This window comes from Eublepharis macularius, chromosome 16 (genome assembly GCF_028583425.1).
Source record: "Eublepharis macularius isolate TG4126 chromosome 16, MPM_Emac_v1.0, whole genome shotgun sequence".
Taxonomy (NCBI): domain Eukaryota; kingdom Metazoa; phylum Chordata; class Lepidosauria; order Squamata; family Eublepharidae; genus Eublepharis; species Eublepharis macularius.
In genome coordinates, this window is record NC_072805.1 from 16,601,514 (window position 1) to 16,625,109 (window position 23,596).

At 48.6% G+C, this 23,596-nt stretch overlaps 1 protein-coding gene across 1 annotated transcript in view; it reads left to right on the forward strand.

The window, feature by feature from the left end:
• Positions 1-23,596, forward strand: part of PLEKHG4 (pleckstrin homology and RhoGEF domain containing G4) — a 97,552-nt gene that overhangs the window by 38,870 nt on the left and 35,086 nt on the right. The window contains exons 3-7 of the mRNA XM_055000447.1: positions 2,601-4,734; positions 12,862-13,077; positions 16,113-16,236; positions 17,435-17,528; positions 19,310-19,396. Of these exons, the coding sequence (XP_054856422.1) occupies positions 2,601-4,734; positions 12,862-13,077; positions 16,113-16,236; positions 17,435-17,528; positions 19,310-19,396 (2,655 nt within the window). The remainder of the gene's footprint in view (positions 1-2,600; positions 4,735-12,861; positions 13,078-16,112; positions 16,237-17,434; positions 17,529-19,309; positions 19,397-23,596) is intronic.

The following is a 23,596-nucleotide window of genomic DNA, read 5'->3' on the forward strand; positions in this document are numbered from 1 at the left end:
TAAGGAACTATTACATAACCAGAAAAAACACCATTTGAAAAAAGAAGCCCGCCGCTGGGCTCGCTCCTCTAAATACATAAACTGACAGGGCACCGTTGACATTCACGTCAAGACTCCTTCCTCCCGTGTCTTGTGCTTGACCGAGCTCCTCATTCAAGGATCAGGCCTGAGCATTCGCTGCAAAATATGCATTCCAGAAATCAGGAGTCCCGTGCATATCACTGGGAGAGCGAACGGGGCGGAGCAGCAGGCCCTTTCTCGGACAGGTTTGTCAGAGTCCTGCAGATGCTCTCCTTTGGGCCCTCCCCCTTGGCAGGCAACAGGTTGTCAGGTTGCTGGCGCTGGGAGCGCTCTTGATGAAGCGGCGCTCTCGCATTGCTCGTCTGCTCAGAATCCGTGCCAATTCTCCCCTTTTGATTTTTGCTTCGGCGCTCGGCAGGCTGCTGAGGAGGCTCCTTCCAGGACGGCTGCAAGGCTTGTCAGTTTCAATCTTAGTCAGGTTTTTCAGTCTGTGCTCGCCAGCTGCAAAGGTGGTGGGAACAGAGCTTGCCCCAGGCTTTGGGAGTGGAGGTGGAAGATCTAAATGGGTCTATCCCCACCAACATCACACACACGCCACAGACCACTACAGGGTTCTTGGCACAGATCATAAAGATTTCAGCAGAACTTTTATCGGAAAACTTCCTGGTAGAGTGAGGCCTGTGGGTCATGTCTCTCTGTTTCCCACTATGTTATGATCTAAGATGGCCAAGAATCTGTGTAAGGCCCCTGCATTTTACATACCCTGTTTGATCACAAGGTTCAAGGATTCAAGATTCAAGGATTTATTACCCTTTCGCTGGGCCTGTAAGACAGAGATGTTCTGCCAGGCATATGGCAGAGGCTAGGCTGGGCCCCCGCCGGCCATACTTGACTTGACTTGAAAAGATCTGTCCACCACCCTATATATATATCTATAGATACGGATATATGGGCCATGTCTGAAATGAAGTAACTCTTCCATCGCCATCTGAGGAGAAGTTTTTATTGTATGTAGTGTTTTAAATGTTATTGTAACGTTTTACCTGCTTTTATGTGTTTTTATGTAAATTAAAATGTTGTGCTCCGCCCTGAGCCCACTCGGCGGGGAGGGCGGACTAAAAATCTAATGATAATGATAATGATAATGATAATGATAATGTTAGATAATGGGTTGGAAAGCTGTTGGAAGTCTAACAAGAAAAGGGGGGAGGGAGTGGGTGGGGGAAACAGGAATAGGTGGGGTAATGGAATGTATATTAATTAATTTGTATGTTAACTCACCCAATAAAAAAAAATTCAAAAAAAAAAGATAATGATAATGATAATGATAATAAAATCCAGTAGCACCTTAAAGACCAACAAAATACAAGTTTTCAGGAGCCCTGGAAATCTTGTTGGCCTTTAAGGTGCTACTGATCCTGAATCTTCCTGTTCTACTGAAGACCAACACAGCTACCCACCTGAAACTGTCTGCATGGAAGGTGAAGTAGTTTTCCTTGGCAGCCAGCAGGATCTTGTCATGGCCAGGAGGTCTAGGGGGCTGGGACAGGCCCAAATGCGTTTCTTAGACAGAATGCATGTTTTCCAGGGAAAGACTTGGCCCGCAGCACAGCAGAGCCTGGGGCACCTGGAGCGGGGGAGAGCCCCTTTTCTGCAAAAATGATAGGAGGCAGCCCAGAGTTGAGAGGAAGGCCCTTGGGCAGATACCTTTCTCAGCTCCTGCATGTTACCGCTGCCCGACAGGTGGAATGGGCACACGTGCAGCCTCCACACTGCCTTTTTTTAGACACCCTTCCTACTCCTTACACTGTTTAGAAGCAGCAGGAAGACATTCAGAGTGGTGCTGAGCACAGGAACCCCTTCCTGTTGGGGGACCCTCCAGAGAGCTTCCATTGGCAATTATCCCGGTTTAGTTACCTCTGAAACATGGAAACAAACCCACAGGCAAGCACTCCTCGGACAAGGACAAATGACAGTGGGGGGGAAGGGGTGGCCTTTGGGAAGTACAAGTGCTAGTGGCAGCCTCTTTTGCAGATTTGGTTAGATGGCTTAGTCTCCCATAAGCTTGTTGAATATTACAGCAAAACTTTATAGTAAACACCTTCTGCATAAATTGGAGGACTGGGAAATCTTGTAATCCACCCCAATCGGGCTGGCTTTAGAAAGGGCCAAAGTACAGTTGAGCACTGTCAAAATCTTTATCAATTAGCCCTATCAGGCATAAATGGCCCCACTAAAGCCCTTTTCGTAGCATTTGTAGATCTTGCTGCTGCATTTGATTCTATAGATAGAAATAGTCTCTGGAAGAAGCTAGCTAGCACAAACATAGATAAACACTTAGATTGCTTAGTCTTAGAAAAAGGATAACCTGCTGGGGTGTTTGTTGACATTTGAATGAAATAATTAAGCTTCTGTCAACAAGAGAAGCCTTTATCACACGTTTTGGGTGCGCTTGTGAAAGCTGCAGTTAGAGCATCACCTTTCCATTCTCTTTTTGGCCAGTGTATACTCAGCGGTGTGTTTTTCTTTCAAGAGCTTCCTTGCGCAGCCAGTTCACCTGGATTTTCTCTTTCTTTCAGGTTCAGTATTGCGGTTTCTTGTTCCAGCATGAGGGCTGGCCCCTCTGCATCCATGAGAAGATCATAGTCCAGCTTGCCTCCCTTGACTGGCGGGTCTTGAAGCCGGGTGACTTTTACCTACAGGTGGTGCCTTACCTGAAAAAGTCCCCACGAATCGTCGTAAAGTGCTTGGCCAAAGACCGGCATAATGTGGAGGAGCTGGTGGTCCCCGAAGTCTCCTATACCTCCATCTTCACCATAGAATGGCTAAACTGCATCAACGGGGGGCGGATGGGAGCGGCTCTAGAAAACTGCTTGCTAGCCACAGACGATAAAATATTCCGAGTGCCCTGGGAAAAAATAGTCAATCCGGAATTTATCGATAAACCAAAAGCTATGGAAAGTGACTTGCACTCTGACCTGGTGACTGAAAGTTGCTCTGCCCTCAGCTTCTCTGAGGAGCCACTCCACAGCACCTCTCCCGAGATGGGAGGCCAAACTTCCCATGGGCCAAACTTACTCGGAAGCAATTTGGTCACAACTGCAACAACGGAGCCATCGGAGAGGGCAGCTGGCGCCAATGATGGTGTGAGCCTCATGCTTGACGAAGACTCCGAAAGTGACCTGGAAGGGGAATATGTGGAGCTCAGTGAGGTTTCTCTGCCTAGAGGGGAGCCCCAAATGGGCTCCTTGGCCCCGTCAGAGCGACTCACTCTCACTTATTGCACGAAGGCCCAGCCGAGAGCAAACTGCCGATTAGCAGCCCATCAGGCCAGCGGCAGTTGCTTGCAGGGTGGGATATGTTTAGCACTTACATCCATGTCTCATGGCCAGTCGGACACCACAAGGACTCCTGACACCCAGGCTGGCAATACTGGCATTTGTTTGGAGAACTGTCCTGCTACAGGAAGTGAACAATCGCTGCTGAAAATTGCAGAGGGGTCTGAGAGGAATCCAACCTCTACAGTTGCTGGCACTAAGGAACCTTCCGAAGGGAAGCAACGAGCTCACTCGAAGCACGAGCTTGACTGGAGGTATGCCATGTGCAGTTACACGGACAGTGAGGATCCTGAATGGAAGCTTCCAACAGCGGGGACCCTTGAAAGAACAGAAGTGGCTTGGGGGTCCATTGCAGAGGAAGGCAGTGGTGGAGGGGAATCCGTGTGCTGTCTCGGGGTGTCTGGCACAGAGGCAACCCTGGGAAGAAGCAGGGAGAGCGCGGTGCTTGCCGAAGAGGACCTTCTTTCTGTGTCTGACACAGGGCATTTGAGGCTGTGCTGCAGTTGTGAGGGTGACTCCGGGCTGCCAGAAAATGCTTTTCTCCAACCCACAACATTCCTGGTCCCCCCGGGACACATCTCCAATGAGAGGGTGACAGACAGTCACCCTTTACAGGAATTGTCATCCGGGGTCATCGATCATTGTTCTGAACAGCGGACAGGGGTTCCTCTTCCTCACGGTCAGGTGGAAGAGGCGGACCCAAAGCCAATAGTTATGCTAGCAAAGCCAGGAAGGGACAGTGGCAGCAAGGGACAGCCCCAAGAGATGGCTCAGCAGAGTCTTGTGAAACAGGAGAAGCAGAACGACTGCAGAGACTCCTTGTCCGTTGAAGGGCAGGTAGGGGGATGCCCGTTCCCAGAAGAAGGGCAAGAGAAGGTGCATGCTGACCAGCAGCAAGCAGAGGGTGCGTTGCAGCTTAGCACTACTTCAGCAGCGCCTGGAAGGCCAGCAGCTGAGCAGGAGGAGTACAGTGGCCACCCTCCGGCTGAGACTGATGTGCAGACTGAGGGCTTCTCCACCAGCATTGGCAAGGAAGGGACTGAAGCCTGCTGGGTGGATAACCGGAGCGAACAAAACCCGCTGTTGTCGGAAACTTCCATGGAAGTCGGTGGGTTGGAATGTTTGACGGGGCAAAGGGATGAGAACAGTCAAAATGGTTCAGCGAGAGAAGAGCCGTACATGTGGACCCTCGCGGAAGCCGAGTGCAAGTCCGCCTCCCTCAAAACTCCCGAGCGGCTGGATCCCAGTGAGCCTGGCATGGAGGACGCCCCATCAGCCCCGTTGACGGACGAGTCCCCAGGCAGCGTCGGGCACGGAAGTCCAGGTGTCATGAACGGAGATCAGGATGCTGCTCCCGAGGCACTCCTTGTCAGAGGTAGGACTCTTTATGGTGCAGTCAGTTGGCGGGATGACACTTGCATGCGTTGTTAAAATAAAAAGGGAGTGCTCCCTAAAGGTGACCCAAAACAGAAGGAGTTCAAGTATTTTGCTGCTCTGCGGGTTTCCTTGACCAGGGTGGAGATGGCTAATGGGTGGAGCGTTTTGCATATTCTAGACCTGGCAGACTTTGGGTAATTCACTTCATTCCCTTTATTTTTTAAAAAAAGTTTCTAGCTCTCTTTTTTGAGGGGCGTGGTTTGGGAAGAGGAGACCACGAAGTCAGAAACCAGAGACGGCTGGGGAATGCCTTCTCTGTATGAATGTTCTGTATTGCCAAACCTCCATCCGTCTGATACTGTTGCCCAGTCCGCGCTGTTCATCTGTTGCTCATTTCCACATTTCATAGAAATGCTAAAAGTGATCTGAAAATTTAGCTACAGAGATCCTGTTTACATTGTTCCCTTCAACACAGTCTAGTAATCCGCTCACTCATTCTGCTCAGTATCTCATCCAGTCGTTCTTCTCTCTTACCCTTTCGCCTTCTTATCCTGCCTTTTCTCACAGTATCTGAGGGGGGTATGCATGGCTCTTTCAGTTTTACCCACACAACAGTCTTGTAAAGGAGGTTGGGCTGTGAGCGAGTGGCCGACCTAGAATCGCCAAATGAGCTGCACGGCTGATTCGACACTCAAGCCGGGGTCTCAAGGCTCCGGACCTCCCTGTGTCCCAAACAGCCAAATTCTGAGCTGTGGACACAGGACAGGCCGTGCAGATGTGTGAAATCTGCAGTTTATTCTTACCTTTGAATAGCTTATCATTAATGGAAATGCCCCTGCAGGACTAGGTATCATCCAGTTTTTCAGCAGACTTTGTTACACTGAAGACTTGCACAAGCAACCAAAACCGCAGCTGAACACAGGAAACTGCCTCATACCGAGTCCGTCACGGTCAGTATTGTCTCCTCGGAGTGGCAGCAGCTCTCCAGGGTCTGAATCTGAGGTCTTCTGCATCATCAACAACCTGATCCTTTTTGACTGGAGATGTCAGAGATGGAATCTGAGAACCTTCTACATACCAAGCAGATCCCCTACCACTGAGCTACGGCCCCTTCCCACTGTACTGTTAGGGAGATGAGTGAAGCAGGAAACGATCCGAAATATATGCCGCAGGATCCACTGCAAAAGCTATTGAAGAAAATGGGAATGAACTCTTGGTTTAAAGGTGGCCTCCTGAGATCTGAGAGGGGTGTAGGGTCACAAACGGGTCTGGAGTTGCACCTTTGGGGTATGCAAAGCAGGCCCTGGCCAGAGAGGCCAGTTCTTGTGCTGTTCCTCTGCAGGTCTGTTCCTGACTTGTCTGGCATGAGATCTTGCTGCAGCTGTGTGGCTGGAAAGGGGCTGTGGCTCAGTCGAAGAGCATCTGCTTTGCATGCAGACGGTCCCAGGTTCGATCCCTGGCAACTTCTATGAAAAGATCCGGCAGTGCATGATGCAGAAGACCGTGAAGAGCAGCTGCCAGTCTGAGTAGACAATACTGACTTTGATGGACTGATGGTCTGATTCAGTGAAAGGCAGTTTCATGTGTACGCGTGTTTATCACTGGCCGGAGAATCGTCCATAGGTTGATGGCTACATATGGAGCAAGCTGTGCTTTTTTATGCCTTAACAGGAGCTTAGAAAGAGATGGAGCGTCAAGCTTCTACCCCTGCCTGCCTTTGTGCTGTTTATTCATTTAAATATTTCTGTATCGCCTCTCCAAATTTGTGTTTGAGACAGTTTCTAAAGACATAAAAATCACACATACACAAATGAAAAATCCCCTCCAAATCCATTATTTTTTTAACTATGGTGTACATTTTTGAAAGGAAGTCATACCATCAGATAACACATCTTAGAAATCCAGGGCTATGTGGTTCTCTGCCCCCTGCTCTGGAGGGCAAGCGAGTCTTGAGATTCGGGATTTGACAGGTGGGGTTCACGTTCTGCAGTTATACATAAGGATTCTTCCCTCTTCGCTGCACTTCATTTTGGTGCCCAGCACCTACAAACTCACTCTGTCCCCTGCCTGCTTCCTCACCCCTTTCTGTACCACTCCATCCGCCTGCCCACCTCCTGCAGATGACTGGCATCACCTTGAACCGCTTTCTGCAGCTCCTGTGCACACCCTGACTTCATGCCGATAATGCGCCCAGTGCAGTCAGTTGCTCCATCATACTCCTCCTTTCCAAGATCCCGGTGGTGCTGACCCTAGACTTTAGATTTGTTTCCTTGCATAAAGGTTAGCATCCACTTGTTTCTTCTGGTTGGAGGGTTTTGATTTTTGTGGAGAATAGTATAACTCGTTTTTTAGTATTATGAACAGGGTATCTAGACTACATGCGATCTGTAGGATATCCTGCCATCAATTTAGCCTGTGATAATTACAGCTATCGTGGGAAAAGCGGACACACTTGTAATTTCTGCCTTTTGTGAGTAATCTGTTTGTCATGTGATGTGATTCCCTAACCATAAACGAGTCTGGGAGCCAGTGAGAAAGAGCTCATGTGTACAGTTGTGTTCTGGATCCCTTGAATCGTGAAGGTGGTCACAGGTGCTTTTGAGGACTACTCTTCTATGTAAACCGTATGGCTGAAACCCTGTTCATGTGCTACAGCAAAAAGAGTCCAGTAGCACCTTTAAGACTAACCAATTTTATTGTAGCATAAGCTTTTATTGTAGCATAAGCTTATGCTACAATAAAATTGGTTAGTCTTAAAGGTGCTACTGGACTCTTTGATTTTGCTACTACAGACTAACACGGCTAACTCCTCTGGATCTATGGCCATGTGCTACAGTGAGCACATTTTCACCCTGCGTGTTTGTGCATAAGAAAGAGCCAACGCATGCTCCCTTTACAGATGAAACCAGGGACTAGCACCTGGATAAAAGTAAGACTTAAATCCCAGGAGAATTACTCAACGTATGTATAAAGAAAACTCAGGTGTGCACTGTACACAGACTGCGCATGTGTTCACTATAACTTGTGAACAAGGCTGGACCCCATGGGTAACCAGGTTCTTGTGACAAGCCTCAAGTCCAACTGCATGCGCAACAGATCCCTGATTTCCTCCTCCCCTAGTTCAAACGATCACCCGTTCTGTGGGCATCAAAGTAGTGGGAGAGCAGCAGCTCTTGGCGTTAGCAGTGTGGGTGTAAGCCAAGCCAAGCCTGGTGCCAATCTGAACCCGAAAACCATTATGTGGGCAGGCAGACGTCATTCCAGTTAGACTACTCCTAAGGAATAAACTCTGTAACTGGGAAAAATTAGTTGAGGGTGGGAATCGAAGGAGAAGAGGATAGAGAAGCCATCCCATAGGGTATTGTTGGTTTTGGCATCTTCTGTTGGATGCAGAAGAATGACCACGTTAATTATTTTTTCCCCTGCTGCGACAGCAGGTGTGCTTTAAAAAAGAGGGAGACTTTTCGTTGCTGAAACGGAGTGCTGGAGTCAGGGCAGAAGATTTGCTGCTTTCCTTTCATCCCACTTAGTTGTTACTCACTATGGAGTGGATCCGGCCATCCTCCCAGTAGCTCTCCTTCAGCTAAAGAGGCTCTGCCTCCAACAGAAGGGCCGCTGAAGCTGGTGGAAGGTCCCTGAGGCTAGAGGAAGGCTCCAAACTTTGCTCAGTGGTAGGATAGGGGTAGGATCCACTCTGGTTTTCCGCATGACCTTTAATGCAGAGGCAGTTGCCGTCTCATGTAGCAACCAGCCAGCAGACAGAAGGGTCCGGTAAAGATCTGGATGGTGCTTCAAGTAGGGTAGAGCAGAGCATCTCTGTCTGAGCAGATGTCAGTTCTGGCTCTCTGGAGAAGTGGGTGACCCATGGCTCAGCCCTAGGCAGAGTGACACCTTTCTAAGTCAGTCAAAATCAGTGGGGCTTAGAAGGGTGTAACTCTGTTTAGGATTAACCTGCCGAGTTCTCTCTGCTGGTTAATGTCTTTGTGCTGAGTTCTGGGATATGCTGCAGTAGCTGCCAGGTGCAGGACCTGTGCAAAGTGCTGTTTGGGGAAATGAGACATTACAGGCTGCTGATCTCCTTGGGACACGTGCCTGGGTGCAAACCAGGCGTCATTCCACTCCAGCCAGGGGCAGCGTGGCAGTGCTGCCAGTTTGGCTCCACTCCACATCTAGTTCGCCAACCACTGTGTCAGTTTCCGGGGACTTGTGGTTGGGCGCCTGCAGATCTGTTTGACTTGCAGTGTTGTCTTCCTCCAGTGTAAAGAGCCTTCCTCTGGTGCAAGAGGATTTATAGTCCACCATTCTCACTGAGGCTCAGAGGGGATTACGAGGTTTAAATCATCGCAGTTCAGACAGCATAAGACCCCCAATAAAGGATGCAGTAGGACTAAGATTAGAGAATAAGAGAACAATGCAAACAACAAACGAAGGCAAGGTATACTCTAAACAATACAGAAATGCAGTAAAAGCAGGTGATACCTACAAGAGTCGCTGTAAGCTTCAAAACTATATCAAAAGCACATTTACTTATTATTTATAGTCTGCTTTTCTCACTGAGACTCAAGGCGGATTACACCAAGTTAGTACAGTCAATTTCTAGGCCATTTCAATAAACAATGTAATAGGGTCTATAAATGCAATTTTGCAGAGATTTAAAAGATTTCTTCATACAGTGTTGAAGAAATGCTGAAACAGAGCATAGGTAATTCTAAACAACATAGAACGACCTAGTAGGATCATACCCCATAAACCATATAGCGCACAGGAGCACATAGTAGTCAAGCCTATGGCTTGTCACTCCTTCCTGGGAACCTGAAGCAGCCGAGAAGCTTCATGTGCTCCAAGAATGAGGGGACATCACAGCCCTGGATGTTGTGTGCCCCCCCCCCACACCAGTTACCAAGGGGCTCCTTTCTTCAGCCTAACCTTCCACATGTTGGAGGACAAGAAGAAAGGAGTGAGAATCCCTTGGTCAGAAGCAGCTGCTGGGAGGGAGCCAGTCCCTTGCCCTGTGGCTAGAGATGGGGCTGAGCCACAGTCACATGGAAGAGAGGGCTGTCCACAGAGGAGGATCCCTTGGCAGACTTTGTGAGAGCCAAGCTACAAGTGACGCCTGACACAGGTTGGACACTTGTCAGCTTCCCTCAAGTTTTGATGGGAAATGTAGGCATCCTGGTCTTGCAGCTTGGCTCTCCATTACAGTTGCAAGACAAGGACGGCTACATTTCCCATCAAAACTTGAGGGAAGCTGACAAGCGTCCAACCTGTGTCAGGCGTCACTTGTAGCTTGGCTCTAAGTGGCCAGTTGTTGGTGAAAGATGTATGGTCCTATTCAGATTTCAGCTTAAAATAAAAATAGATTATTTTAAAAAGACCTATTTATCATATTAAAAATCCTTTTTAAAAATAGCTTTGTTCTCCCGCAGCTACTTTCAAGGCCTGGGGTGGGAGGTGGGGAGTGTTCCAGGGGACTCCAGGCAATTTGATACCACATTTGTTACCTAGAAATTGCAGCGATCCTTTCCTCTCTTCCTGTAACGGGCCATTGCCTGGTTTCATGGCTTTTAGTTCTCCCCCAAGGGCATATGATCAGGAAAATGTAGAAAGCCGGAAACCTCCCTGTTGCTTGCCGCCCCTGAAATCTCACGCCTTCGTAAAGAGGCTTAGGAGGCTGTGAGGCTAGGAAATAACTCCTTTTTGGTGGATGGATGGATGGATCTCTGGGGGCACCTCTCCACTTGACAGCACGGTGAGGGGGGAGGCTACCGTCAGTGGCCCTAAGCCTCACTGGGCCTTTATACGAAGCAGTGGATGATGCAGCTCTTCTTTACATTAAAAAAGATTAATTAAGGTACATTTCTTTTTTTTGAAAAAACTGTCTTTTTGCTAATTAAATCTGAATTGTGTATGACAGCACAAACAAATGTGATTTTAAATACAAACACTGTAACTCCTGAGGAGTGAGCCGTGTTAGTCTGTAGTTGCAAAATAGTCAAGAGTCCAGTAGCACCTTTAAGACTAACCAACTTTACTGTAGCATGAGCTTTCGAGAACCACAGGTCTCTTCATCAGATGCAATAAAGTTGCACCTGACGAATGTCTGCTTCAATAAAGTTGGTTAGTCTTAAAGGTGCTACTGGACTCTTTACTATACTGTAAACTCTCCTGCAGTTATAAACTCTCAACAGTGCCTTCCTGAGCAGAGTTACACGCTTCTAAGCCCATTTTCTACAATGGGTTTAGAAGGGTATGACTCTGCCTATAGTTGAACTGTAAAACTCTGGCCCTCTGTCAAATACACTAAAGCTGGATTTCTGTTTAAAGAATGTTTTGCAGCAGGCCATATTCCACTGGCTTAGGGCCACTGATGGTAGCCTCCACTGGTCTTTTCAGTGGCTTGATAGTAAATGGGTTCTGTTTCGTTGCAAACCAACCTGTTATAATCATTATAACATCCTATTTGCATGCATTTTGTTTGGGAAATAGAAAAAGTACAAAAGAGAGATGCAGTTTAGATCAAAGACCTTCCTCTGTCTTTTCTGTGGCTTTATTGCCTTGATTTAAATCAATGCGTCCTGCCCCAGTGCGTTAGAAAGAAAAGAAAAATCTGTGTGGTTTTTGTAGGGATGGCCCCATGAACAAGAGAGGGCAAGTTTTATTTTCCCCCTTGCCAGAGAAACTTTTCTGTAACCCATTTGATGAGTATTTATCAATTCATGTTTGCTTGCCAAAATTTACAAACCACCTGACCAAAATGCAGCTGTAAACTCATAAGCCTTCTACATTAGAGGGTGCAAAATGTGGCTGCGAAGCTCCCAGCAAATGCAAAATGATTTTTAAAGGTGTCCTGCCCGAGTCCCAGATAGCTGCCCCCCCCCTCCCTGGGCTGTGTTGATCTAATGATCACATGGCAAACAGATGGGCGGCTGCCAATCAGGTTAAGAAGACAAGCCAGGACAGCCATGCAAAGAGACCCTGGAGCAATTCCTTGAACCTCCCAATCCCCATTTAGCACCAGATACATTCCGCCCTGAATCAGAGCTGGAACAGCAAGTGTTTTGGATCGTGGCTTGGCACTCCTTTCCTGAGGGGCAAGAATATTTCTGCAGATGCACACATGCAGAAGAAGGCTAGAGATGGGGTGTGTGTGTGTGTGTGTGTTAAATGTGGGGCAGACAGTGAAGCCCTGAGGGACAGAACTGAGTCCAAATTTGTAATTTTGTCATGGAATCTAGGGTGGTGGGTCTGCATCTGGCTTGGGTTGTTGGTTTAGGGTATGTGTTTGCGTGTTTGTGTGATGCCATTATTAGAACGGCAGACCAGGCCAACTGAGTGACCTTGGGCCAGGAACATTCCCCATGGCCCAGTGTGTCTCATAAGATTTTTGTGAAGATGAAGGGGAAGAAGGGAGAATAATAATAACACCTGAATGCCTCAGCAGAAGAAAATGTCTGCAAGATAAAAATGTGGTGGAAAGGCTGTGACGTGGGAGGGCCGGTTAATGTCTCACTTCCCCTCTCCTTTCTGGCTTACGGCCTGAGGGTGTTCCTGTATGCCCATGTGGGAATCATGGCCAGATGCGACTTCCAGACGTTGCGTCTTGTGAGCGGGCTGCAAACAAGTCTTGGCGACTGCGCACCCTAGAGGCCGAGCTACTGTCCCACACCCCGCCCTTGAGGTCTGCCCAGAACCTGCAGCCTCCTGGCTGGATTTGGTCACAGAATTATACGAGTTCTCAGTGATTGCTTCTGGACTGTGAAATTCCCATTCTCCCGGAGGCCCCTGAAGGCCTGAGCCTGTGTGTATTTATTTATTATTAATTTAATTGGGTTTCTAAACCGCCTTCGCCCTTAACCGGGCTCAGGGCAGTATACAACATTGTAATACAGTTCTAACAGGCTAATTATAATTTCGGGAAGAGATGGAAGAGATGTGAAACATGACCTCTTTGGTTGGGCAATTAGAGAAGTGCGGAGGAGACTGTAATGATTTTGTTGTTGTTGTTACATGCAACATTAAGTGGCTCCTAAGGGAGAGGCGGGCCAGCGCTCACTTTTACGCCGTGTCCATGTTTCTTTTTCTTAAAGGTGATTGATTGATTGATTGGTTTCTTTTTCTTTGGCAGAAGCCTCATTCAAATGGGCAGAAAAAGTCAGTGGAGAAGCCGGAAAGCCTGGCCTGGTGCCCATAAATCCCCGCTGCACCTGGGAAGAAAGTGCCGTGCACGCCAAGCACCAGAACCCCCCGTCCCTTCCTCCTGGTGGGAATCTGCAAACGGTCCCCATGGCCATGAAGGATGTTAATCTGGAAGTGCTGCAGAGTGGAGTCGCCTGCCTACCTGGTCAGGAGCACTGCTAAAAGGGTTCCTTCATCCATTTTGGGCTGTTTGTGCACGCATGCATGCTTCTTTGTGAGAGAAACGGGACAGGTTTGGTGGTGATCCCATATTTTTATGTGGAAAGTCGTGTGGTATAGTGCTTAGATTGTTGGGCTGGGATCCAGGAGACCTGAGTTCAAATCCCTGATCAGCTGCGAAGCTGCCTGGATTGCCATGGCCCAGTCAACCTATCTTAACCTAACTTACCTCACAGGGGTGTTGCGAGGATAAAATGAGGAAGGGAGGAACATGTATACCTCCCAGAACTTCTTGGAGGAAGGGCAGAATAAAAGATGCACTGGACAGACAGACAGTTTGTTGAGGGTTTGCCATGGTATGTACTTCCTGTACTCTGTACTTCCCTTTTGGCTTTTAGTACTGAAAACGTTGGCCCTCGGCAGGAGGGAAGGCTGTGGGGTAGGGGCTCCTGCCCTGGTTTGTTCATTTCTTGCAGGCAGTTTCCATCATGGAGTACCAGGAGGCTCAGTAGACGCAGTACAGAATGAGTAGAGCTGATACCCACGGTGTCTGTGCCATGACGGTGACAGGGCAAGGCCACCTTGGATGGAGGCAGTCAGGTGCTGCGAGCTCTGCCCCCCCCCCCCAGACTTGTCCTGAGATGGCCCATGGCACTCCTTGTGGACCACATTTGAGGATGTGATGATCAAGAGATTTGTTTTATTTATATTGCATTCATTTATATGCCGCCTTTCTCCCTAATGGAGACCCAAAGCGGCTTACATCGTTCTCCTCTGCTTTATCCTCTCAGCTATCCTGCCAGGTAGGTTAAACTAAGAGAAAGGGTCTGGCCTGTGGTTGGACTTCCATGGCAGAGAGGGAATTCGAATGTGGGCCTTCCACATCCTAGTCCTGCACTCTAGAAACTACACCACTGTGTGTTGGAACATTCACAGGACTGGCTGCAATGCTGAAAAACGTCAGCTCTGCCGTATGTGTGTGCATGCCCCCCAAACCCAACAGCTACTCAAAGGAAGCCCCCAAAGTCCAGAATCGTGCTACAAAATGCACTGGTTCTTGTATGCTTCAGTTAACATTTTCTACTTCTGGCTTTTCAGGGTTTTTGTATTTGGGGCATTCATTCATTCATTCATGGAATATTCACAAACATCCCATTTCTGTTGTTTGTTAGGAGGAGAGCATGCTGTCTTTGCAGAAAGACTCAGGTTCAGAGTAGCAGGGTTGAGCAGGACTCACAAAGTAGGCAACGTTGCGGTAGAAGGAGCAGCTAAATGTGTGTGTTTTTTTTAATATAAGAAAAAAGCCACCCACAGTGCAGTTGTAAACAGAGCAGAGCTGGCATCAGCTCCCAGCAAGGTGAGGTAGCTGCCAGGGCCCGTGACTTCTGGTGGGGCCCTCTGCTGCTGATCCCCTGCTCATGCATCTCCTCTGATGGTTGCACTCGCACCCCTAGGGGGAAAGAGCTGGGAATTACTAGCAGTGGGAAGGAGCAAGGAATTGCCGCTTCTAGGATTTCAACAGACTGCACTTAAGTTTTCATGTTTCAGGCTGTAGCGTTGATGGCTGGTTGCCTGGTTTTTTAAATGATCTTCCGGGGATGGTTTACCGGGTACTAGATACCATATTTGTTTGGGAACCCTACAGACCCATGAAGCATGCACAGCCCAGGTTGTAGGAGGAGAAAACTGTAACGTGACTCTCCCCTCAAGCAAATGTTTTTTTCATTAGCCCACTCATCCGATCTCATTTGTTGCGCTTATTTCTGAGGAAGAGACTGCAGACACTCTTCTGACTTGGAACTCTGTAAGACACCAAAGGAGGTCTGAATAGGCACTGACAAGCTACAAGTGACGCCTGACACAGGTTGGACACTTGTCCGCTTCCCTCAAGTTTTGATGGGAAATGTAGGCATCCTGGTCTTGTAGCTGTAATGGAGAGCCAAGCTGTAAAACCAGGACGCCTACATTTCCCATCAAAACTCGAGGGAAGCTGACAAGTGTCCAACCTGTGTAAAGCGTCACTTGTAGCTTGGCTCTGAGTGGCCCAGAACAAGATCATGGCTGTTTTGATGGAAATGTTGACTCCACGCATAAATTCTAGGCTAGGGATTATTAGGAAAGGGATTGGAAATAAGATGGCCAGAATCATAGGCCTTTGTATGGACCTATGATGTGGCTTCATTTGGAGTACAATATACAGTTTGGGTTGCTGTATCAGGAAGAAGACTTTACAGAGCAAGGCAAAGTTCAGAAAAGGAACAGCCCAGATTGTCAAAGGGTTGGAGCACATTCCCTATGAGAAAAAGGATTAAGGAGTCCGGGCATTTTTAGTTTAGAAGAGAATAAGATTGAGGTTGGACATGATAGCGGTTTGTGAAATTATGCTTAGGGTGGAGGAAGTGAATAGGGAGGACATTTTCCCTTCATCCATAACATTGGAGCTCACAGGCGATTGACAAAGTCAGTGACTGTAGATGCAAGACAAATCAGTACTTTTTTACTCAACAAGGAATTTACTTGTGGGATTTCTGCCCCAGGATGTAGTTCAGTTGGTGTGAAAAGGGATATAGACATGTTCAGGGAGAGTAAGTCCATCAGTGGCTATTAGCCTCGGTGACTAAATGGAACCTACATGGTCTGAGGCAGTAACCCTTTGAATAGCAGGGGGAGACTTTGGCCTCTGTACCTTTTAGGCATTCTACTGGGGCATCTAGTTGGCCGCTCTGGGAAAAGAGGTGCTGGATCAGGTGCACCAAGCTGGTCCAGTCCTGCATGGCTGCTCTTCTGTTCATTAAAAGCCTTTGCTTTGAGTGTGGGATGGGGTGGTAGCAGAGATAGGAGGTGCTGAAGCAAGGCAAAATCCCACTGGTTGGCTCTTTGTTGGTAAGGCGCACAAGGCGTTTGCTTAGTGCCAAGCACTCCTGCCAGCTTACGACCATGGGCAGCATTTCCCAGAGGAAAACTGTGCGCAAGGAGAGCGCGTTCTTCTGGCCACTTGAAAACCGAATCGCTATTTTTCAGGCACCAGAGACAAGTCCGGACGTGCTGTGATCATAATCACAATGAGGAATACGGTTTGGCTGAACCCTCACTGCAATACTAACGAGCTGACACGCCTCCTCTTGTATTTGCGCAGCATTCTCAGGTTTGTGGGACAGTTTGTGTGGGGGAGAGGAATAAGAGCCAGGGATGTGTAGGAAGCAGCCATGAGGCTGGTTTAGAGGGAGGAATGACATCTCGTCATCTCTGGAGATGTGTTCATAAGGCCTAGGCAGGTGGCAATCATGTGTGCACATTTCACATTTGATGGCTTCAGCATCTGAAAGGGCTTGCATGTGTTAATGAGCTCCTGTTAGTTCATGCGCCACAGACCTTTCCTGTTGGTCCCCCATTCCCTCCAATACATTGATTTCTGTGAAGCCACGTTCAGGGCTCAATTGCGCTACTTTTTTTCTCAAGTATGTCCCCGGGTCAGGTCAATAGACACGTTTGGGGAGTTATGGGCGTCCCAGAAGCACGTGCTTCTGATTTGGATCGGCACTGCAGTGCACCAGGAGAGGGGCTTTAAGCTCCCCACCTCCCACCCCAATACCATCTTCCTGACTTGAAATGGCCCTTCAGAGAGTAATTGTTTTCCCTGTTGGGGAAATTTAACATGTATGGGCTATGTGTGAGTTTCCCCGAGGGTCATTTCTGGTCAGGAACGTGTTGCCTGGGGGAAGGCCTGTGTTGCCTCTTCCTGTGTTCCGGTACTCTGTGGTTCCGATCCAAATTGGACTCATGCATGTGTGGGTAGTGTCAAACTCCTGGTGCCGTTCTGTTAACCTGACCCAGAAACATACCTGAGAAAATGTGTCGGGAGTTTAGACTGTCAGGTGCCATGGCCATCCAGTGTTGAGACGCCTGTTGGTTTTACCGTGGAAGCCTGTGAGCTTTGCACAGCTACTGTTTTGTTTCAGACTCTTAATAATTGGTTGCTGACGTCAGGCTTGCATGTATGACCCGCTCCCACTTCCTGGGCATTACGGGAACTCTGGCAAGATGGGCAGAACACATTGAAAGTCAGGGCAGATTTTGGCTCGATTCAGACATTGTGTTCAGCCTTAGAAGGCACCAATTTTTAGTTGGGGGGGGGATATAACTGGGATGTACTGCTCCAATAATGTGAGCATGACAAGCAGGACAAAGGGAGGAACCTGCAGAGAAGGGAGATTGCTGGCTTAGGAAAAGAGTATCAGCCAGTTGATTTGCTAATTGCCACTGCTTTGGGCTTGCCTCGGGAGGATCTCTCTGGAATAGCGTGTCTGGGTGTTGAGGAACAATGTCTTATTTTTGATTTCCAGGCCTGAGTGCCAGAGTTTGGGCCTAACCATTCTGGTTGATGCACGGCGATGCTCTCCGGTGCCGGCTCTCTTTAAAGCCTTGGCTGTACTGCAGGTGAGGTTTTTGCCATTGGCTTCCTGTTGGACTGCTGTTCAGATACTGGAGCCCGTGCCTTCTCCCTGAGGCTGCCCCCCTAGTCATTCTAGCTCACCTCAGCTTCTCCAAACGGAGCCAGTTTCTTTTCAGTGGCTTGCAGAGTTCCAGGCCTGGCCGGTCTCCCATCTGTGCCTGCATCTACATGAAGGAGTGGACTGCCAGCTGCCAGGGTCCGCTCAAGGGCAGGCGCTGGTTTCCGGGGAGACTGCGCATTAGTGCGAGTGGCTTAGTGGTGCCAGTGTGAGGGGGACCAGAGAAAGGCAGGCCTTCAGTGCCTGCCTTTCTGCTACTCTCACCCACCCTGTCCCTTTTATTGCTTTCCACAGAACATACCAGAGGGAAGGTACACAACTGGGCCCCTCTCAAGGCACTGCAGAAAAGATGTGGGAGATTTGTGACTGGATCTTCCAGCATCTTTAGTTCTCTTTAGCTTATGTTTAAAATGTATAGGCTGCCTTTCCAAAGTTCAGAGCCATTTGACGTGGTATTTAAAAGGCATCAAAATACAATAAAAAGCAATACATACTCCATTAAATGCCAGAAAAAATATAGACAACCTGCAGAATCATTTTGCCATTTGTGGAGAACTTTAGAAAAAGGTTTTACAGCTTTCTGGAAACTTGGATTTGAAGAGACCCACCTGGCCTGTTCAGGGAGGGAATTAGTTCCACAAAATTGGAGCTGCCTCCGAAAAGGCCCTGTATCCTTACCAATACAGTTCTCATCTGGCAGATAGATGGGACTGCTGACAGTCTCTAACATTGTGGCCTAAGGTGATACGTGGGCTCATACGCAGAGCTTTTTTCCTGGCAGTTTGTGCCAGTTTGCAGTTCCAGCACCTCTTTATTTTGGCCTGTGGGCTTGGGCCCCCAAGAAAGTAAACATTATGAGTACCAGCACGTTTTTTAAAGAAAAAAAGCACTGCTCATACTGGAGAAGTTGGCACCTTCAGGTATGTGGGTCCCAAGCCAAGAGGGTCTTTTAGGGTTAAAATTTGCATCTTGAATTAAACCTGGAAGCAAATGGGCAACCAAGGAAGCTGTCTCCAAACAACAAATGCCGGTTGCATTCTGGACTAAGAGAAGTTTCCAGGTTATCTTCAAGGGCAGCCCCACATAGAGAACATTGCAGTGGTCAAGCCAGAAAATTACAGAGGCAAGAATTGCAGGCCAGTCCTAAGCAGAGTTACATCCTTCTAAACCCATAGACTTCAGTGGACTTACACAGGCATAATTGTGCTTAGGACTGACTGCTAAACTTTGTCCTTTCCCTTTACTGCTGTTGTAATCTTTATGGAAAGAAATTCTCAGTTCCCTGGTTTCTTCCAGCAAAAGCTGCAGCCATTAAGACTGTTCATGATTTAAAAGGTAGAAAGTGCTGAGGGTTTGTTTGATTAAACCTGTCCCTTGTCCCCAGGGCTCTTCTCTCTGGCCCAGTCATTACTGCTTGTGGCAGGAGCTGCATTCTTCTTGAATTAAGTTGTTGGGCGTGGAGGATCCTGCCTCCCGCGCAAGGTGCTTGGCCTTGAGACACCTGGCTGCTCTCCAAACATGCCTGTCCCCTTTTCAAAGAAAGGAGGGCTTGTATTGTGTGAAAATGTGAGAAGGGCAACAGAGCGAAGAGGAAAGAATCTGCTGTGAAAATCAGTGGCCAGCGGGAGAGCCCTGTGAAGCTGCACGTAGGACCAAGCTCTTTCCTGACGCCAAAGCCAACATTAAAGTCTGCTCCTAACCTTGCAGGACGCTGTCCCTCACTGCATCCATGCCGCCCTTTTGCTTGTTGAGAAAGAGGTCACCTTCCGGATGGAGAAACCAGCTTCTGTGCAGGTACTGGAAGCATTCGCATCTCACTCACCTCTGAGCATGTCATACATACATGGATCGCTGTGCCTCAGTTGGACCTTTTTGCTTCTCTAGTTCTTCGGGTCAAAAACCTGGGTGAAGTTTGGCCCAGAATTGGGAGTTCAGGAACTTTTAGCTTTCTTTTGTTTTCTTTAGTGCAGCTTTTTAACCCAGTCTCAGGAGCGCATTTGCAAATCTGTGGGGCAGGCCTTGTGCATAGTGTTCAGCTGATGGAATAGGTGGCCTTCACGGGTGGTGGCCTGCTCCTCTAGCCAGTTGCCCCTGGCCCAAGGAATCCCTCTCCACCCCGGTTCTGCAAAAGTGCAAATATAAATTTCACAACAAAGCACGCCAAACAGAGTAGCTTGTTGCAAAATCAGATTCTCTTTATAACTCAAGGCCAAACTACATGACATGAATTCTAACAAGTTGGGTTCAGGTTCCCCAGACACAGTTCACTTACTCCACAGCTGCGACTCCTTAAGGATTGTACTGTGCAGTTTGGCCCTGAGAACTGAACAAATGAGTTGTAAGTGCAGAAGATCGGGACTACTAGTAACTGTGCGCCTGTCGGTTTCCCACCACTCTGTTCTCTTTTGTGATGACCGTTTCAGACAGGTTGCTGTGTTAGTCTGTTGTTGTGCATAAAACAGGGGTATGGTGGCACCTTAAAGAACAACATTTATTCCAGCATCAGCTTTTGAGAGCCAGAGTTCACTTGACCAGATGCACGCATACATGAACAAATGTTTCTGTTGAAGTGAGCCAGTGACTCATGCAAGTTTATGCTGGGGTAAATGTTGTTAAGTCTTTAAAGTGACCCTGGTCTCCTCTTTGATTATGATGACCATTTAACTGACTCGTGCATAATTAACATAATTTAAGCCTATGGAATTAGTCCCAGCTTTCTTGATGGTGAGGCGCCACAGAACTGCCCTCCCATTGACTTAAAATCTGCTGGGATAAGATTCCTGTGCAGTCCTCCGAACAGCAGCGTGGGGCCCTCGGGCCTTCCTTTCACTTGGGCTCAAAGCTGTCCTTCCTGGCAAAATCCATAGATGTTCCTTTCCCCAAGGATGGGAAATGGTGCTCCGGAGTTGCCCACAACGGAGCAGCCAGGGTCTGTATCATAGCCACTGTGTGAGAGCTTGTCTTAGATCAGGGGCATTCTGCAGAGGGGTTAGGGCTCACTGTTTGGATTTACAAATGAAATCGTCGCCCGGTGGCAGCGTCCCGTCCACACGTCCTTGGGACAGAGGCAGTAATTGAAGAGAGGAGGGTGGATAAGTTAGTGTGTGTTTATCAAAGCAGTGGTCTGTTAAACAAAGGAAGGCGACTCCGGAGGAAGCAGGACAGAAATAAAAGGGAGATTATCAGTTCAACGAGATAAGGAAGCTGTACGATCTCAAGGGCAGGCTGAGCGATGACGGCCTTGTTCACCTCTCCCGGATTCATGCCTGGCCCTACATGGGAAGGGGAGGGATCTAGAATACCTTCTGCCCCATGCTCTGCATTGCTCTGCCCAGCTGCCACTGGCTGGTTGGCCTGGATTTTACTTCCATATCCCTGTAATCTGCTGGAGTGCTCAGGCAGACAGTTTGGCTCCTGGGGTAGTTTTTTTTTTAAGTTGCACTTGACTGGCCCAATGGCATAAGAAGCCCTATGATCACTTTTAGATGACTGAGCTGCATCGAGGGGAACTGAAGCAGAGCTGGGGGGGGGGCAGGCAGGGATCCAGGATCTCCTAGGAACCCCTAGATACGTTATCAGGGCCTGAGAAATCCTAGGAATGTGTAATATTGGCACAGCTGTCGTGTAGACCTTTGCTACCCAGCCCTAAACTTTGAACAGATTTCCCCCAACTGCATATTATTTTCTTACCCACTGCGGTGAACGAAAAAGCAGTAGAAACATGGAGCATTATACCGTGTGTGTGTATATGATGTAAGATCAGCAAAACAGACAGTTCTGTGTTTAATTATAAAATATTTGGGAAACCCCTCCGCCAGGTTTACAAGAGGCAGGCAGAGCTTAGAATATTTTCTTTTTTAAAAAAGCCCCCAAAAACCAACCCCCGCCCCTCCCAAGAGCAGAAGGTTGTAGTTGAACTGACTGAAACGCAACGCTGTCTCTGGTGTTTTGTGGTGTCGCTGACGGTGGTAAAGCTACCGTAAAGCAACTGCTGAAATGCTGCGAGGCATGAGCTACACCTGGTGCTTTTTCCCAGGGCCAGCATTTGGGTCGGTATGGGTGGGCATTTACCGAGGGCCCACGGGCCCAGCAGCAGGGGACATCCCCCCCCCCCACTGCTCACAGATGCTTAACCCGTCTGCTCTTGCTGATATCACCCTTGAGTGGCCCCTGCCATGGCACAGGGTCTCTGGGGAGATTCCCACTTCCGGACAAGAGGGTGGAAGGCTGTGGAGTGTACTCCTTTGAGCATCCCTGGTGCCAGCTGTGGCAAAGTGAAGGCGGAGCAGTCAGCAGCAGTCCGCTCCCTCCCGTGCTCCTCCCAGCAGGTAATAGGAGACTGCCTGAGAGAGAGAATGGCCTTTGGGGCAAGCTGCCATTTCCTAGCCAGAGAGAAGCTGGAAGGAGCTGAGCAGCCACTGTTGCTGGCTCCCTTTACGTCTGCGGACACTGACCCAACTTAGGTAAGCAGGCAGGGCTTATGTGCCTGAGTGTGTGAAGACAAATGAGGCGGAGGAGGAGGAGGAGGAGGCAGGTAGCAGCATGCTTGGTGGATGTTGGCAAAGGCTCCCAAGCCCTGGCCTTACTCTCTCGCCACTCTCCCCAGGGGCTGGAAATATTCCAGGTTTTTCCTCCACTGTAGCAACAGCCAAAGACAGCCAGGGTAGGCAAAGGGAAGGCAGCCTTGCTTCCCTCTGTATGCATGTGCTGTCAAGTCACAACCTTATGGCGACCCTAGCAAGGGGTTTTCAGGGCAGGTGAGAAGGAGAGGTGCCATGGCCTTCCTCTGCAGAGTCTTCCTCAGTTGTCTTCTCTTCCAAGTACTAACCCTTCTTAACTTACAAGATCAAGCTATATTAGACAATTCCACATCCTGCTCTGTCCTGGACTGGATTGGAAAACAAAGCACCCCTAACAGTGACATTTCCACAGAACAAGGAAGCCTACAGCTGCCAGGCCCTCATTTCCCCTCTCTGGGTCAAGCTCTAAAGGAGACACTGACCTCTTGCTAGTTTTTCTTCTGGCCTCCCTTCTTGCACCGGGGTGTTTTTTCCTCTTGCCACACATTCTTTTTCTTTTGGCACCTCAGAACTGAACCTGAACTGTGCAGTCTCCTCCCTGAATGCATGTTGCGTCTTTCACATTGCATCTGAGTCTCAGTGCAGGCAAAGCTGCGGGCCAGTTTCCCTCTGAAGCAATAAGCACACGGGTTTGGATTCAGCCCTGAGCCTGGGAGGGGAAGGTACAAATACTAATTATGGGTGTGTGCTAGCTTTGCCCTTGAACTCAGGCTTTGTTAGGAGGATTCCAAGGTCAGTCCTTGGCATTTGCTTCCATCACTGTTGATTTAGTCTTCACCCCTGACTGAATGCAAAGTGTAAAGGTAGGTTGCACTTGTTTGCCTCTGCCCTTTGCCATCCTGCCCTCCCTTTTCCTTTGGTGCCCTGCCCCGGACATTCTTGAAGTTTAAACTGTAAGGTATTTTTTTTTTCTTGCTAACCTGGATCTCTGACCTCTTTTATTTAACATACATGATATAATAAATCCCTAATCAATCCCAGCCCCCAAGAAAATAACTACAGCTTAAACCTCGTTCAAAGCCCTTGTGAAGAATACAGCCTTGCCACACCTCCTAGAAACTTCTCAAGATGGTGCCCCTTCAGCTCCTCAAGGAGCCTGTTCCACAAGGTGGGAGCTGCTACAGAAAAGGAACAGGTTCTAGTAAATGCCAAGTGGGCCACCCTAAGTGGGGGCAACAAACAGAACATGAAATTCTGGTGGATTTGATGAGCCCCCCACTCTGACTTTGTATAAGATGGTTCTTTGTTTCATGGCCTCCTGCTTGTACATCATGGAAACGGCAGGATGGACAGTTCAGGTGACTCATCTACCACACGATACTTGTATTCCTCCAGTTGAGTCAGAACACCCCCCCCCCCCCGCAAGCCCTTGTCTTAGGGCAAGCTAGTGCGAGCCGCCTCAGGCCGCCTCCAG